This window comes from Mustela lutreola, chromosome 5 (assembly GCF_030435805.1).
Source record: "Mustela lutreola isolate mMusLut2 chromosome 5, mMusLut2.pri, whole genome shotgun sequence".
Lineage (NCBI taxonomy): Eukaryota > Metazoa > Chordata > Mammalia > Carnivora > Mustelidae > Mustela > Mustela lutreola.
Window position 1 is genome coordinate 26,680,533 of NC_081294.1, and position 17,415 is coordinate 26,697,947.

At 47.4% G+C, this 17,415-nt stretch overlaps 1 protein-coding gene across 4 annotated transcripts in view; it reads right to left on the reverse strand.

Moving 5' to 3' along the window:
- The window catches only part of ADAMTS12 (ADAM metallopeptidase with thrombospondin type 1 motif 12), a 290,913-nt gene that overhangs the window by 37,384 nt on the left and 236,114 nt on the right, over nucleotides 1-17,415 (reverse strand). For 3 of the 4 annotated variants that reach the window (XM_059173745.1, XM_059173743.1, XM_059173744.1), the window contains 3 exons: nucleotides 16,986-17,112; nucleotides 10,025-10,235; nucleotides 345-1,466 (listed from right to left, as the gene is read on the reverse strand). In XM_059173745.1, coding sequence (XP_059029728.1) covers nucleotides 345-1,466; nucleotides 10,025-10,235; nucleotides 16,986-17,112 — 1,460 coding nt within the window. Of the gene's footprint in view, nucleotides 1-344; nucleotides 1,467-10,024; nucleotides 10,236-16,985; nucleotides 17,113-17,415 lie in introns of those variants that run through there. The other variant, XM_059173746.1, reaches the window with a different exon arrangement.

Here is a 17,415-nt window from a genome sequence, read left to right on the forward strand (position 1 = left end):
TTGCTCTTGGTCTACATGGGCACTGCCACAAAGCGGCTTCTGAAATGTGGACTGAGTTCTCTGCTCTTAACGCAGCTAGCTTGCCCAGTCCTCCTGACTTAGTGCAGAGTTCTTTTCACTTTATCTCACTACATTTGTCCTCCTTTCCTGGAGAGTTTTTCTTCCCTCTCTCATTTTTGGAATTAGGGAGGAGAGAGAGAGAGGAAGGGCATGGATCTAATGGCTTCACGTTTTCTTCTACATCGGGCTGTATCTTAAGCCCATTGTGAAATCTGCGCCAGAATGCAACAGTCCTAGCTATTTCCCTACAGAGTCGGGCATGGGGTGAGAAATGGAACTCCTACCTCACTCCAGTTTCCAGCAATCCAGTATGCTGGGCTTCCGCCTGTCGAGAGCTCCTTGTAGTCAGAGGCATTCAGCAAAAACCCCTCGGCAATCAGACTTGTTGCGTCTTCCTTGGTCAGGACCGGTCCGGAACCCTGCATTAGATTCACACTGCCTGGAAGTTCTGGAGGGTTATGGAGGACTGAATGTTCTGTTGGTGCTGGCTGGTGGTCTCCTCCCAGAGGGAATGGAGTGTTTGCTGGCTTTTCAGTGATCACCTCCGCACCAGGTGTACCATTTTTGAGAGTAGCAGGCCTGTGGCTGGGCAGCAGATCTTCCATCACAGTGCTGAAGGGTGGCCACAAGGACGCCCCCCTGAGATAAGGTGTTGGTGGACGTCCAAGGGGGATTTCTGTACTTCTCACCACCGAAGCATCCTTTCCAGCTACTCTGATTTTGGTCCATGTTACAGAGTTGTTTTCGTTTTTGATCTCAGACTGTTCACTGTCTTCCCCTGAGCCACTGTGTATCTCTATCCCTGGTTCTTTGGTCAAGGTATTGTAAAATGGCGTCACCTGCCATGTCACAGGCTTGCCGGAAGATGGCAAATCAGAACCACTCACTGTTGTGGTGAAAAAATCTCCCTCTGAGGTAGGACCAGGGTGTGAATTGGGAACATTCCCTTCGTTTGGCTGGCTACTCAAAGACCAGGAAGTGGGGATGGGCTGGGAAGTACTTCCGGTGGAAAGGACATAATGGGAACCTGGTTCAGTTTGGTGTGAACTATTCTGCCACCATTTGGCATCCGTGTCTCCTTGTCCAGCGGCTGTGGTCGGACTGGGGCTGCTGACAGCCCCAGTGCTGGTGCTCATAGACTCCGGCACCGTGGATGTGCTCAGCATTCTGGGACTGGATGGAGTTGGAGGGATGGGCTGCGGGGGGTCTGGCTCAGATGTTGGGAGATTTCGCCCACTGGGAATTGGGTCTTTGTGGGGTTTCAGAACTCTTCGGCTCGACGGGCACTGCTGGAGGCCACAAAGAGCTCGGCTGTTGGGCTTCCTTGTCACATCGCAAGGCTCGTCATGGTTCTTGGCACACGTGACACTGCGGATCCGCACCCCCCCGCCGCAGGAGACAGAACACTGGAAAAGAGAGAAGGCTGTCAGATTAGTGGGAAAGATGCACCGGTTCTCAGGCTCAGGTTTACAGTGGGTGAGAACAGCCCTGATGAAACAGAGTTGTGCGACCCGACCGTTTTCTTCCACTTTTTTACATTTGGTCTCTGAGCTCCTTTAGTTCTCCACGGAAATATGTGTCTCCTAGAGACCAGGTGGGGCTTGGGACCAACCTTTTACTCTTCACAAACTAAACATACAAACGTGACAGAGTAAAACTGAAGTCTGCCAGGACTCTGAGGCAGGACCGTTCATTCACAGGGAGTGCGATGAAACGTGCGAGTCGCCGCTCTTTCTTTCTTTTTTTTTTTTTTTTTTTTAATTTATGTATTTGAGAGGGAGAGAGGTAAGCAGGAGAAGAAGACTCCCTGCTGAGCAGGGAGCCCGATGGGGGATTCGATCCTGGGACTCCAGGATCATGACCTGAGCTGAAGGCAGTCGCTTAACCAACTGAACCACCCAGGTGTCCCTCACCCGCTCTTTTTAAGAGATGGTAAAATTATCTTTCCTTGGGTTGTGATGCTGTTAAATTAACATAAGCTGTTTACATATTTTCTGGAATCTATTAACAAACCTTCCCCTTTTATTAAGAAAACACCCAATGTAACTAAGAGAGTCTCACCCAGGCACACAGGCTACATACATTTCCACTTGACTCTGTCATGTGGAATCAGAGTAAGAGGTAGACAACCATCCACTCACACATGCACACAACATGTACACAGATCCAGGACTTCTGCTGTGAGGGTAATCGAAGTAGAGAGAGAGCCTTTCCGAAGAGTGACTCCCACGGCATGGTGCCAACGTGAGGGGCCATGGCTGGTATCCCCACCTTGTGTCCCCTCCACATTCTGTAGGGCACACCAAGACACATGCAAGTGGAGAAACTTTGGAGGAATCCTAACAGGATAGTCTTTCCTCAGGGCTCATGGAAAAGAATCTTTATTTCCTCAGTCTTAGCCGCCGCAAACCACACGTACTTGCTACATCACACGAAATTTCTAGATGTTTGGAATAATCTCTACTTTCACCAGATGTTTGCCTTTTCTTTCCAACTTTAAGTCGGCCACCAAATATACTGCCCTTGAATATGAACCACCCAGGGGCCTTCATGGGCTGTTTCACATGTGTCCGTCTTATATTCCTGACCTCAAAGTAGGTTTTTTTTAAAGCATGGGGACTGCATGATGCTTGGCAGATTTCAGCAGGTTCACAGCCACGATGCCGTGCGATACTGACGACCGCCCTATGAGATTTTCAAGGCAGGAATTGGGATTCCACATTCCACAGGAGAAGAACCTGAGACTCAGGGACTTGCTTGAAAGGTTGCCAGTCAGTGGCAGAGTAAGAATCAGATCTGTTTCAAAGCCTCCATGAAGTCTAGTGCAGCACACCAGACAGGTAGCCATCTACTGATTTCATCTCTTGAATACAAACTTGATTTCTGAAAAGCTACCCAAAGGCAGGAACTGTTTCTTATTCTGAACTGAATTCCAGGTATGTTCTTGGGACACATCAATCACTTAAAACACGTTAAGTGACTATTTCCCCCAGGGGGTGGGGAATCAGGAAAGGGAAAATTCTTCTGTGAGCTCAGGCATTTTTTAGCCTAAATTTCTTGCCTTCTCAAGTCCTATTTTCCCTTTCCTCTTTGTGGGAAAATAATATAGATACACGGAAATCCCCTTTATTTTGTTCCAGTCAAGCACCATTTCCCCCACAGACCAGGCAGCCGAGATTGTGCTCAGCTGAGGATTTGGGGCTCACCCCACTGCAGAGCCTGGCAAGGGCAGGCCGGGGCCAGATACTTTCCTGGTTTACTACAGTATTTCTACCTTCTTCTGTGCGAAAGTGCTTTAAAGCTCTGTCTGCTTCGACCTCCTCATGGCTTCTCCATTTGTTACATTCTAATCCAAACCCCTTGAGTTTTCAAATCTCCACCTTGGAAAATGATCTGACCAATTGAACACTTTTCACGTGGCTCTGAACACATTTCTGCGCTGCTTGCCTTTGGCAGGCTGGGTTTCGAGAGCTGATCCCTGAGAGAGGTCCCAGACGGTGCCAACGGTCTTCAAGCGGCGGGTATACCTCCCTTTGGATATTTTCTTTCCAAGAAATGTCAGAGTAGACAGCTACGTGGCGGGAAGCTCTCTGGCTTTTCTTTTCTTTCTCTTCATTCCTTTATTTATTTATTTTTTTTTATTTTGGTTTGTCTTGACTCGAAATGCTTATAAAGCACAGAGACACACACCTGTCCATGAGAAGCTAAGAGGTGAGCAGCTGCCTGGGTGAAGTAATTGTCAACTTGTATCTAGAAGATACTGTGGCTACCCACAGATCTCACTGATTTATTGCTAGATTTTTTAAGATTTAGATTTCCTAGGGTTAACAGATGGACAGATACATATTTTTTAGAATTTATAAATAACAAGTATTAAATAACGTTATTTCCTACTGTATAAATTTGCTCAATGTAAAAGAATAAAACAGGAGTGCATAAAAGCTAACTGGTTGTTTAGTTCAAATACATTAAGTTTTTTTAAAACTGAAGATTATTCTAGAACAGAGATCTAAAGTGGCAGCCTCAGGACCAAATTGGACCCACAGACATTCATTCTTCGGCCTGTTCAATCTTTTTTGTCTCTTTCTTTCTTTTTTTTTTAAAAAACAGGGGCAGGGAGTGGTGGCGGGGGAAGGAGAGAGAGAATTCCAAGTAGGCTCCATGCCCAGCACGGAGCCTGATGCAGGACTCGACCTCATGACCCTGAGATCATGATCTGAGCCAAAATCAAGAGTTGAACGCTTTAGCGACTGCACCACCCAGGCACCCTGGCTTGCTCAATCTTAAGCAAACAGATAAAATACAAACATTGAATTAGTAGCCAACACCTAAAAATTAGCAGATCGCATATTAAAATTCCAGATTTTTAGCTTCTCTCAACAAAGCAGACGGTCTCCAACTCCAGGCAGCTTTTCCAGATGGCAACTCACGATGTCCTTCATGGAGCCCGGGGTCCGGGAGCAGTTCTTATGTTCCCGGGCACACCTACCTTTTGTCCCCACCCCTTTCCTCACCCACAGACCCAGAGGCTTCCAGGTAGCCCAGGGATGCCACTCTTTAGGCCTGGGGCATATCGTGCCCAGCAGGACAGTGTTAACCGTCTACCAAGTATAGTGGCCTAAAAAGGAAGTTGCCTTTTCTCATAGTCACGTGGGAACGCGCAGCACTGTTTTGTACTCATCCCCATGCTCCTTCCAAGACATCTTCCAGCTCTGATTATCTCCGTGGGAGCTGTCAAGCCCCCTGCATGAGATAAACACTGGGCACGCCGCCGCCCCGCAGAGCTCATCTCTCATCTCGACTGGTGGTTTCGGGACTCTCAAAGCCAGTATCTGCTGTGATGACCTCGTGTCCTAACCTTATAATTTTGAACTGTGCATGGGGCCAGCGGCTCGTCAGTCTGTTACTGTCCTCCCTGGGGGTCATTGTGCTCTCACCTGTCACCTGTGGGGAGCCCGCTGAGATAGAGGTCTGCTGCTTAAATGAGTCAAGCCACCCACCTAAGGCGCCCTATTGGGGAGGGGAGCTCACAAAAGTCTGGGAGCTGCGGTGCTAAGAGTTTATTCAAAAACACAGTCGGGGCTCATCACAGAGTTCCAGCTAAAGGGACGAGGAGAGAACTCACTAGTGCGTTGGCATAAAGACATTTATTGTACAGTCTCGGGAATTTATAAATGAATGATTAGATCTCATGCTAAAATCAGCTTTGAAAGTAGGCTGAAAAACATAGGTGGCTGCTATGGGTTGAACTATGTTTCCCCCAAAAAGATATACTGGACTTCTAACCCCTGCCTAGCCCCTCCCCCAATACCTCAGAATGGAGACTTATGTGGAGATGGTGCCTTTACAGAGGTAATCAAGTTAAAATGAGGTCCCCAGGTGGGTCCTAATCCAATAGGACCACTGGGGAAATTCAGATACGGAGACAAATAAATAGGGACAAAACCACTGAAGATGAAAGCAGAGATCAGGATGTCAACATCTATAAGCCAAGGAAACCAAAGGCCACCAGAAGTTAGAAGGCATGGAACAGATTGTCCCTCACAGCCTTGAGAAGGAACCAACTCGGCCAGTACCTCAATCTTGGACTTCTGGCCTCCAGAGCTGTGAGACAATAAGTTTCTGTTGTCTAAACCACCCCATTTGTGGTTCTCTGTCATGATAGCCCAAGCAAACTAATATGATACCCTAATTTTAAAAAATATCAGACAGGAAAAAGAGAATCAGCATGGTCCCCAACTGGTTTTCTGTGAGTAGTTTAGTTAAAAGAGGTTGCCTGCTGAAATCTGAGAAGAACTGAGATGCTGGCACTTCCAGACATCCCTGCCACAAGAGGAGGTGGTCAAGGCTCCAATATCAGGCATCCAACACCACAGAAGTGCCTTGGACCTTAACTCAAACTGGGAAGTACCACAGGTAAGCGACTCATAGACATCTCCTCGCCTTCCTGCTCTGTCGTCCTTCAGTCTGCAGGCATTTCTGTGAGTCGCCACCCACGGGTATTAATACCTATGGGAGTATTTAATACTAATACCAGTAAGTATCCAGGAAGTATCTGCCATTAATATGTAATTCACTATTGACTTATGATTTTGCTGGGTCCTTTATATTTATACATACATTTGCCTCTTTGTTATGTGTCAAACATTTGTAGACCCTAGACCCAAGTCTTATACTTTCACTGCTCCATATAGAAAATGGCCCTGAGCTTGAGGCGAGGGTCTAGATGAAAATGCAGAGTGGCAGAGACCAAATCTCTCAGGGTATCTGAGTGCCAGCGACTGAATAAGGCTTGCAAAATCAGGGTAGTGTAGAAGACAGACACTTACTTGTCTTCTTAGCTTGAGAAGGAAGTTACCGTTTAGCTAACACTCACTATTTGCGGACACCACACAAAGAGCTTCTGTGGATTATCTCCAAGCCTCACATTAACCCTGTCTTTATAAATGAGAAAAGGCTTGGGGGGTATGGTTAACACTAGCTCAGGCCCCACTGTTTGGGATTGCCAGGGCTAGAAAACTAAGGAAAATTCTCTCCCATTAAATCTATTAGCCTAACTACCAGGACTAACAGGGGAATTCACAACAATATCAACCTTACAGAGTTATCTTCAGTGTTAGATGAGACGAACCATATAATGTGAAAAGCACTCAAAAAAAAAAAAATGATAGATGATGTTGTTATTCCTACCTATCTACTCTGCTAGGAAATGAGTGTGTCTACAGCTTGCTATGTCCCAGGCACTGGTCTAGTAAGAAGTTTGGAACTATTAACTCACTCCCCATAGCTTCTCTTAAGTCTAAGTACTGCTGTTAGTCCTGTCTCATGGATGGAGAAAACAAGCCACAGAAAACTAAAAAGAACCACATAGAAATAAAGTCACACATCTAGTTAAGTGGCAGAGCCAGGATTTGAACCCAGGGACCCATTCCCTGAAACCACGCATGCCCTTTACCCCCAGACAAGGCATGTCACTGAAGCGGTATACCTAATAAAAAATGGGGGCCTCAGAAATTCTGATACTCTCTTTACAACAGATTGAGGCCCCTTCTTTACCCTCCAAGCCTAGAAAGTAGGCTGGGTGAAAACAGGGCAAGATTCTTCGTGAAATCCGAGATTGGGGGTAGGAGAGAGGGAGGGGCTGGTCAGAGTGGCAGAAAGGCCCCCAGCTCCCACTAAGTCCTAGCTCTGGGTCAGGAATGAGTGTGGAGCCTGGGTCAGGGATGAGTGTGGAGCCTGGCACAGCTGAGCTCACCCTTCTCCCATTGCTTGGCTTGGCAGAGGTGTCCTGGCAGGGAAGGGAAGTCAGCCTGGGGAGGAAGACTCTGCACGAGCCTCATAGTTCTTAGATCTTTTAGCCCAGTTACCTCCTCTCTTCCAATACCCAGAGTGACCCAGACAGCACAGTGCAGACCAAATCATGAAGTATCACTTGGCGTGCTATACCCTACATTAATTAATGCCAATCTCAAGACAAGATCCGGACCATAAATACTATGATAGTAAGAAGACAGCCCTGCATCATCTCTCTCAAAAATGTATCTGCGGGGCGCCTGGGTGGCTCAGGGGGTTAAAGCCTCTGCCTTCAGCTTAGGTCATGATCGAAGGGTTCTGGGATCAAGCCCCACCTCAGGCTCTCTGATCAGCAGGGAGCCTGCTTCTTCCTCTCTCTCTGCCTGCCTCTCTGCCTACTTGTGATCTCTGTCAAATAAATAGATAAAATCTTTTTTTTTTTTTTTTAAAGATTTTATTCATTTATTTGACAGAGATTACAAGTAGGCAGAGAGGCAGTCAGAGAGAGAGAGGAGGAAGCAGGCTCCCTGCTGAGCAGAGAGCCCCATGCGGGGCTCGATCCCAGGATCCTGGGATCATGACCTGAGCCGAAGGCAGAGGCTTTAACCCACTGAGCCACCCAGGTGCCCCTAAATAGATAAAATCTTAAAAAAGAAAAAAAGAAAATGTATCTGGCCCTAGTTAGAATGTGAAAGACATTTCCTCATAGTCCAGGAATGCTCATTAGAGGGCTCAGATGGACAGACATTAACGAGATAGCAGAGGGAAGAAAGGGAGAACCACTGGATGAATATTTCGATGTTGATTGAACTAAAAACACCTCTCATGACAGCATTCCGGGGCTCAGCCATTCGGCTTAACTCCATCCAGTGAAGCCAGAAACTGAACCCCATGTCGGCTCATGGTACGCTACGCAACGGCCTGGATTTGGGACCACAGACCCAAGGACTTATCACATCCTGCCAACTTTTGGGTCCCTTGTTCTCCAGTTAAGTCAGGTCACTTTGTTCCCCATACACATGAGCACAATAAGAAGAACTCCTCAGCCAAAGACGTAACTGTAGTCCTTGAAAAAAGCACGAAGAATCTGGCAGTTAGTAAAGTCTACTTGACAAGAATTATGGACCACTTCAGAAGAAGCCCAGACATTCCTGGTAAACAGATGTAATGGACCAGTCCCGATAGCTCATCCAGGCTGATTTTGACAACACTGGAATTTACAGCAGTCCAGGCTGGCAGGGGCCTCACAGGCCAGGCCAGGCATAGGCTCTCATGGTCCTCTCCCAGGATCAGCCCCGTTGCTGATATGTGCACAGATTCATCGTACACTCTTAGTTTGCGGGTATGTTTTCTTTGCATTTATTCATCTCTCTTTCTCTTCTTCCTTTTTTTCTTTCATTCGTTCATTTTTTGGTCCCACCTGTCCCATTTGGCAGAGAGTTCTTATAACGCAAGAACCATACTAGCCATTTTCTTTTTCTTTTCACCTCGATGCCCACGAGAGTATTCTGCAGCAGATTTAGAAGCTAAATAAACCCAAACTGTGACTGTGAGCTAATGAAATAAAGTTCTGGAAATAAGGTCATCACAGCGGCTGTATGCATATGAGTGTTTTCTGCTCTCAAACATCTTCAGAAATCGCACCTTTGCTCATACGAACATTCAGATTCTTCTTCACAGAATACTTCAGAGTACCTTTATTAGTATAGAGAGTACTTCCTGCATTCTCCTGAATCAAGTATTTCCTATTTATTTGACGGTGAGTCCTAAGAGGAGTTCCTGTGACGTTCTGGTCAGTGACTGCATTATTACCAAAAGGGATGGGGCTTTCCGAGGGAGCTCAGCAGAAGTCAGAAACCACCCATAAAGTCTGGACTGTTACTTTAAAAAATCATGTATTTTTGTCATTCCTGAGGTCACTGAACTGCAGTGTGCATAGGGAAACAAAGCAAGGCCCTGGAGACTCCAGGACCTCTGGAGAAAAAAGGTCTCCGCTTCTACTCCAGACTCTGGGAGCACCAGGCATGACAGGACCAGGTTCCATGGTGACCTAAAGAAAAATGAAACCTGGGAGCTTTTTGTGACTTTCTAGTCCACTGATTTCTAAGTATACTTAGAGGATTTGATCAGATTAATTTTGGCAAAATGGAACAACACTGATTTGGAATTTATGTGGCAAATCACAGTACATGCTCTAAACCTCATACGTTGCCTTGCCCCATGCCGAACAGACAGACGATTTGAGGGGCTTTTTCAAGTCTGTGGTACACCGCCTATCCCTCTACAATTAGAGCAACACTCCTCCGGTTTTAACTATCACAGTTTCAGGGAAACAGAAATGTAAGCGTTTAGCAAACTAGCTCTTGGGGTGGGTGGGAGAGTCCCGATGTGCAACCAGTGGCTTAACAATGGGACTGCAAAAACCCTGACATTGTGCCAGTTAGCTGTTGCGGGCCTGTGCAAATGGGATCCAGCTCACCCCTGGCAGGTATCCGACTCCTGGACGAGAGAGAAGCAAATCCCGTAAGAAGATAAAATAAACCAGATCAGATACAAGGCCCCAGGGAAACGCAGTGAACAGGCCAGAGGTGGCGGACACCGGCCACTGCACAAGTTTCTCTAGAGCCGCTCTGGACTGGTTAATGAAGAGGCGGGGGGTGATGACACGCACCTCACTCCAGTTGCCTACTGTCCAGTCTGATGGACACAAGATGTCTCTGTTGCAGGAAATGAGGGTCTTGGGCTTCAGGAGGTGCTGGCAGTCTTTAGCGGGGAGAGCCTGCTCATCAGAGCCCGTGGTCTGGACACACAGCACTGTCCGTTTCTTCTCTCCGTGGGGCCCACAAGTGGCTGAGCATGCTTCCCACTCCCCGGCCCACCACCTGCAGACACACAAGGACACCAAAAGCATTTAGACATATTCATATTCAGTCCAGCCTCTGGAAAGAGGAAGTGGGAGCGGAAGTGCAGGTCACAGAGCTGGCGTGGGGGGAGGGGGTGTCCTTGGAGACATTCCAGCCAGCTAGAGGAGGAGACAGGGCCCAGCTGGTTCATCCAATCACAGCTCTAGTCCAGCAGAGCCCCTTGCAGGAGGAGATGCTACCTAAGAATGTCTCTAAATGGGGGGGGGGGGGGGGGGGGGAAAGCCCTCTCCTTTTGCAGTCAAAAACACTGAGGTCCAGTTTTCTATAGTAACACATCAAGCAAGTTTAAGCCTTACTTTCTTCATCTGTCAAATGGGTACAACAATACAGAGTTTCTATGAGTGCTGCAGACGAAACAAAATACCAGACTTATACATAGTGCACAGTACAGAGCCTGACACATAACAGAACCTGATCACCTGTAATTTACATGTTGTTATTTTGACGGTTGCTAGCGAGTAAAAGAATCACATAGAATTTAGGTCCCCTAGCTCTTCACTGAATGTTTTTCTGTTCTGCTGCGAAGCCGGTACTGAAACAATCAGTGGTTTTCAGTTACTCAGGAGATGGTCAGTCAGAGGCACGGCCTTCATTCTCCCCATCGCCTTCAGTGTACCTACGACTAGTTTCACCGGTCCCTTTGATAAGAAAAGCAAGAGAAAAAGAAGAAACAAAATAATTTCTTACTTGTCAGCCATTCTTGACAAGTCAAAGTGCTGACACGGTTTGCTAAGTGAATACTCTGGATTCATTGTGGACAAACAGGAACGTGAGCTCTTTCTCTACCCCCTTATCCTGGATGACGCACTCCCGATTCTAAGAGGCAGACCGTGTGGCTACACAGAAAGTGGCAGGGAGCCCTCTCTGTTTCCCCTTCTCCATCACCGTGTAAATCTTCTCCAGCACAGAAGAGAGAACAAGTGTACTGATCCACTGTGGTCTGGGTTCACTGCTGTTGCAACATACGGCCCACTTCTTTGGCTCTCTGTGCGGTAATAAAATGGAATGCTTCTGTTTTTCATGAAACAATAGGATAGCTCATGAAGTCATTCATTCCTGAATTTGGGGAGGACTTCTATCCTTGAGATAGTATGGAATTTTGAAGGAGACAAAAGTAAGTACTGGATTTGTCTGGGTAAAACTTGTTTTGAGTTTCACATTTTTAATCTCAGGTTAAAAGTATTTTTAAAAAAGTTATTCCTTGATTCTGTTATATTCTTCTTAAGTTATTTTTAAGTTGTAAAGATTACTTATTTATTCTTCAGTGTTGAACATCTATAATTAAGTAATTAAGATGAGTTACTCATTTACTTAGTAAGTAATAACAACACATATGGTTACTCCCTTAGGCCCTGGTGTTTATCATCTGGCTATCTTGTGTGGGTAAAAAGATGGTTTTGGAACTACATGATGTGAGAGCAACAGAACGCCCACTTCAGTAATTATGAATCTAATCACTTTGCTCTACTGCTGACATGTCTGGGGGAAGCCAGACACGTTACTGAATATAACATGTCATTCTGGAGGGCTTTAATAATATGAGTGGACCAAAAAAGCATAATTTATCAAATTACTTGCTATCAGGCTTCCAGCTCTGTCATCACAAAGTGATAATGAACCTCCTTATTTTCTTATTCTAGAATTTCTTCCACAGTCTCCTGGGCTATGTTTGTCACTAGTTTAAATTGAAAACAGACCCCCCCCCCCCCGCCCAATTTAAGTATCAGCAAGGTCTTCCAAGCCCAGGGCTCAGGAACTACTGTCAAGTTGTTTTCTGTCGTCCATCTCATTTTCTGATGTCTGCCATAATGCCAGATTTCTAGGAGATGTATAACAGAATACTGTTTTTATATTTATAGGACACATGACAGAAGGCTGTTAAAATGCCCTGAGGGATTGGGGAGAAGTGCAACGTACTGCAAAGAACTCAGCAGGACAAAAGCCCAGCCCATTCACTCACCCCAACAAGACAACTGCTCTGGCTTAGTTAGCACAGGATTAGCAACAACCTTCCTGGATCTGTTCTGGTTTTGCTATTGATCTTTATCTTACCAAATGCTGATGACACTCCCCACACAACTGGGTAACTGATCTTGTACTGGTTTGCACTGTTCTTGAGACTCCCTACGGGGGCCAGTCTCAACTCCCAATGACAATGTACGAGTCCTGTGGGGGCACGTGGGTGGCTCAGTCGGTTAAGCAGTTGATTTCAGCTCAGGTCATGATCTAGAGGTCCTGGGATGGAGCCCCCATGTCTGGCTCAGCGGGGAGTCTGCTTCTCCCTCTGCCACGGCCTCTCCCCACCACCCCACCCCCCATCATGCTCTCTTTCTCAAATAAGTAAATAAAATCTTAAAAAAAAAAAAAAGTCCTACAGACTGCAGACTGCAGATCTATTAACAACTGTCACCATAACAACACAATGAGAGGCTTTAAGAAGGAAAAAATGCTACCAGTTGACAATGATTTAAAAAGATTTGTTCAATTGCTTAGGCTACCCTCTCCGTAAGTATAATCTTCAAGTTGTTTGCAGGAAATTGTTTCCAATATAAGAGCAGAAGTCGGGGAGCAGAATGGGCTGTCTTCATCCCCTGAAGCTCCACAATGCGGAATGGCAGAAACCGCAGCTTCGAAACTGACAGCCTGACGAGAGCATCTGGGCACCGGAAGGCACACCTGTGCTGGCCGGGACTGTCCCTCGCCCACCTGCGGCCATGGCCACAGTCCTTCCTTTCTGAATGCCAGGGCTTCAGTACTGATGGTGGGAGAGGCGGCTGAGTCAGGGGTCCATTTGAGAATTTTGCTCCGAATCAACAAGCTGCATCCATCCCTCAGCTTAGGCAGCCTTCCCGGGGTAAACGTATCACTTGCCTTGTTCCTACAATGCTGCTTTTAGAACGAAGAGATGAAGACATGTCTACTAACTACAAAGCCCCGAGGAGGGCAAGGACCACGGGGACAGTGGCCAGGAGGCACAGCTTTGGATGAGGAATCCTCAGGCCTGGCTGCTGGTCCCTCCATGACAACAGCTTGCCTCGCCCACGAATATGCATCTGATTGCCTGCCTGGCTGCAAGCTTCCTCAGGAAGCAACCTAGGTGTGCCAGTCCATAAATTCCTTGGCCATGTCTTCCAGGAAGCCTCTATGCAATGGTTTTCCCAGCTCTGCAAAGTCTATCGCTGGGTGGGGGCATTTCTCCTCTTCAGCTGCCTGCATTAGTTTCCTGGGACTGCCACGACAAATTACCATAATAAAACTGGGGGCTTAAAACGAAAATCTGGTTTCCCACAGTTCTAGAAGCCAAATCTGGTTTCTTAGAGTCCTAAAGTCAGCGGGATAAAATCCAGTTGCTAGTGGGGCTACGCTGCCCCCCGCCCCAGGCTCTACAGAAGATCTGTTCTTTGCCTCTTTCAGTTTGTGGGGCTGCCGGTGGTCCTCAGCTTGGGGACCATCCCGTCAGTGTCTAAGGCTAGTGTCTTCAAATCTATCTGTTCTCTCTTCTTATCACCGTGTGTGCGCCGTGCGTGCGCGTGCGTGCGTGCGTATGTGTGTGTGTGTGAAATTTCCCTCTGCCTCTTTCTTCTAAGGACCCTTGCAATGACATTTGGGGCCAAGGGGGTAATTGCTGATAATATCCCCATTTCAAGACCCTTTAATTTAACAACATCTGTGAAGACCCTTCTTTGGAATGAGGTCACATTTGCAGGCTGCGGAGACCCAGAAGGAGACGTCCCTCCAGCCTGTCCCATGACCGCACTGAGGGTCAGCTTCCAGTCCACAGAGCTCAGCGGCCATCATGTAAGAATTCCTTCATTAAGGCTCTTCTTCCGTGTTCATGGGCTTCCCCCTCAGCTCAGCTCCTCCCCAAGAGTCCTTCAGCCTCTGGACTCTTGCTCCAACCTCCTTCTCCCTCTCGCACCGGTACCCCTTACTGTAAAGTTACCTCCAACTAGAAATTCTTACAGCTGGAGTGTGGACACAGCTAAGATAATCCCCCTTATGGAAGGTGAATTCTGAAAAGAGTGAAATCAAGTTTTCAGCCACAGGGGAATAAGAAAATGTCAGCAACAGATTGATGTCTGTTCTAAAACCAGAGCTGATATCAGAATCTTCTTTGACTGTGTCGCTTTTACGTACATAGCCCACGTCCCTGGAGCTCTACCTTGGCCTCAGCAGGTTAGTGTCGGCATCGAGAACTTCCCACCATACCTGGCACAGAGCTTGCTTTAATTCAGACACAGCCTGGGTGGGGGAGAGGGACGTGCCTGTCTTCGAACTTCTGCTGTCTACTAGTTGCATGGTACTGAGTGAGGTAAAGAAAATTTCTTGCTCTGTGAAACTGACATAATAATAATTATTTTTCTGAGTAGTTGAGAACAATAAAGAGAAGATAGAAGGTTATCTTTAAAACATCATCAGAAGTGAAGGCGGTGCTGAAAAACCCCACTGTTTCCACAGTGTCTTGGTGGCCCAATCGGTACGCATCTGACTCTCGATTTGGGCTCAGGTCATGATCTCAGGTTCATGAGATCAAGCCTTGCATTGGGCTTTGGGCTGGGCCAGGAGCCTGCTTAAGATTCTCTCTTTCTTTCTCCCTCTTTCTGCCCCTCTACTGCTCTCTCTTTAAAAGAAACAAAACCCCAAAACCCACTGTTTTTTTCTACTCTACTTTCACATCACTTCTGTTTCAACTACTGTGTGGGTTTTGCACACCAAGCAATTCTGACCCTCACTATCTGGGGTTAGCGCTGCCCGGGCAGGTCAAGGGCTCAGCGTCCTGACGCTGCTTTCATCCCCTGCTCTTCTGGTCCAGGAGGTCACCTGTGACCTGTGCTTCTCACCAGCTGGTTACGAATCAGGGGTTCCCACAATCCCTGCCAAGGGCTTGATAATTTGCTAGAGGGGCTCACGAACTCAAGAAAACCTTTTACTTACTAGAAAACTGGTTTATTATAAAAGGATACAACTCAGGACCAGCCAGATGGAAGAGATGCAGAGGGCAGGGTCCAAGAGAAAAACTGGAGAGCTTCTAGACCCTCTTAAGGGCATAGTGCCACCCCCAGCACCCCATGTATCTGGCCAGCAGGATGCTGTCCATTCCTCTCCAGTTAGGGCTTGTTTATGTTTTCTTTTTCTTTTTTCTTTCTTTTTTTTTTTTTTTAATGGAGGCTTTACTGCACAGGCGTGTTGGATGAAATCATTGGCCATTAGTGATTAACTCAACCTCCAGCCCCTGGACATCCCCAGAGGTGGGGGGCGGGGACCTGCCAAGTTCAAACCCTCTAGTCACAGGTTCCCCAGGTGGCCAGCTCTCTCACTCTGAGGCTGTGTGGTGGGAGGGGGTGGGCGGGGAGGGGGGGGCAGCCACCTGGGCACTTGGTTCACATACAACAAGACACAGCACTTGGGGGTTCCAAAGGTTTTAAGAGCTCTGTGAGGAACCAGGGACAGAGATGGAATATCCAGCCTTCACCGACTTACAGTGTCTCAGCACTCAGTAAATGGTAACGGTTACATGCCTATAATCACCACTGTGCCCCTCGTGGGAAATAAGAGAAGCTTAATAAATACTTGCTGGCAACAGTCAGGCCGAGGGAGACTATATAATACGATAAAAATGAGAACCTGAAAGCCAGGGACAAAATTAGAGTCCGGAAAGAAACAGCAGTGGCTTTAAGAGGGTATCTGACCTGTCAGAGAGAGGGTTTTGAAAAGGGAGGTGAGGATCCCAGGCATGTGCGTCCCAGGAGCGCAAGAGGAATTTACTGGTAAAGCGTCGTTAACCTTGAGGGAGCTGGAGTGTGAGGCAGCCTGCAAGCCCCACAGAGCAGCAGGCTAGCCACCTTCCGGGATCCCGGATCTAGAACCAATATGGCGCAGAAAGTGCACAGCTCTAGAATGCTAGGTCTCCACCAAGGGTGCTTCTGTCCTCTGTAAGACACTTGGCAATGTTGGAACATATCACTGGTCGTGACAACCCAGAGGAAGGGGGGTGGTAGTTGTTACTAACATCTAAGCAGATACAGGCCAGGGGTACAGCTGAACGCCCTCCCACGCACAGGACAGCCCCCCAACCAAGACTTACCAGCTCCGGATGTCCACAGTGCTGACGTCGGGAAAGCCTGCCCGGGAAGGCCACTCTTGCAGGCTGCCTTCCGTGCAGATGGGCATGTGATCTGACAGGGGACGCCGTCCCGGCCCTGCATGGTGCTCTTGGGAAAGCTACACTGTTAGCTCAAGAACTTTTGGGGGACGCACATAGTATTCTCTTCAACAACGCTATGAGACCAAATAAGCAGACGCCGAGCAGACCAGCTTTGTAAGGAATCTTGCTCGATGGGGAGAGGACGTTCTCACTCCCAGCTTGCCTAGGGCTCCAACAGCAAAGCCACAGGAGCCTGAAGAGTTTTCCTATATTCTAACCACAGAGCCTCACAAGCCTTTACTATTAAATCAGATATCATCCTTTGTTTTTGGGGTTTTTGTTTTTGTTTTAGAGAGAGGGAAAGCACAAGCAGGGCGGGACAGAGGGAGAAAGAGAATCTTCAGCAGGCTCCATACCCACTGCAGAGCTGAACTTGGGGCTCGATCTCACCACTCTGAGATCATGACCTGAGCCAGGCACTCAACCAACTGAGCCACCCGGATGCTCCAATCAGACATCATTCTAGGCAGACACACAGAGTCCTAATTCTTCTCAGTGCTTACCTGGGTGGACAATCTTTTTCATAGCACTTCTTCTGTCTCCCATTGGGCTGGGTTTCTGGGTCACAAAATGTAGCTTTCACCATCCCGTGGCCCTTCTTTACACAATGGGCAGTCTGGCGGCGAACACCTGGGGGTCGGGCAGAAGGGTTCACACATATTAAATCCTGAGCCCACGTGCTTAGGGTCAAGTGAAGTCCCCCGGTCATGTCAAGTGATCATGCTTATGGCTAATGGGAAAGTTGTCTGTAAGGTGTCTGGTTTTTAAAGTGGGCATGCGGAACGGGGTCTCTAACCCACCCACACGGCAGCTAGCCATGGGTGGAAGAGGTCGTGCTTGAGAAGGACTATAGGTAATATAGGTAGATTGATACATAATCGAATATATAGATTATAACCTAGCTATGGAGAACAAGTGCATATATGCCAAATA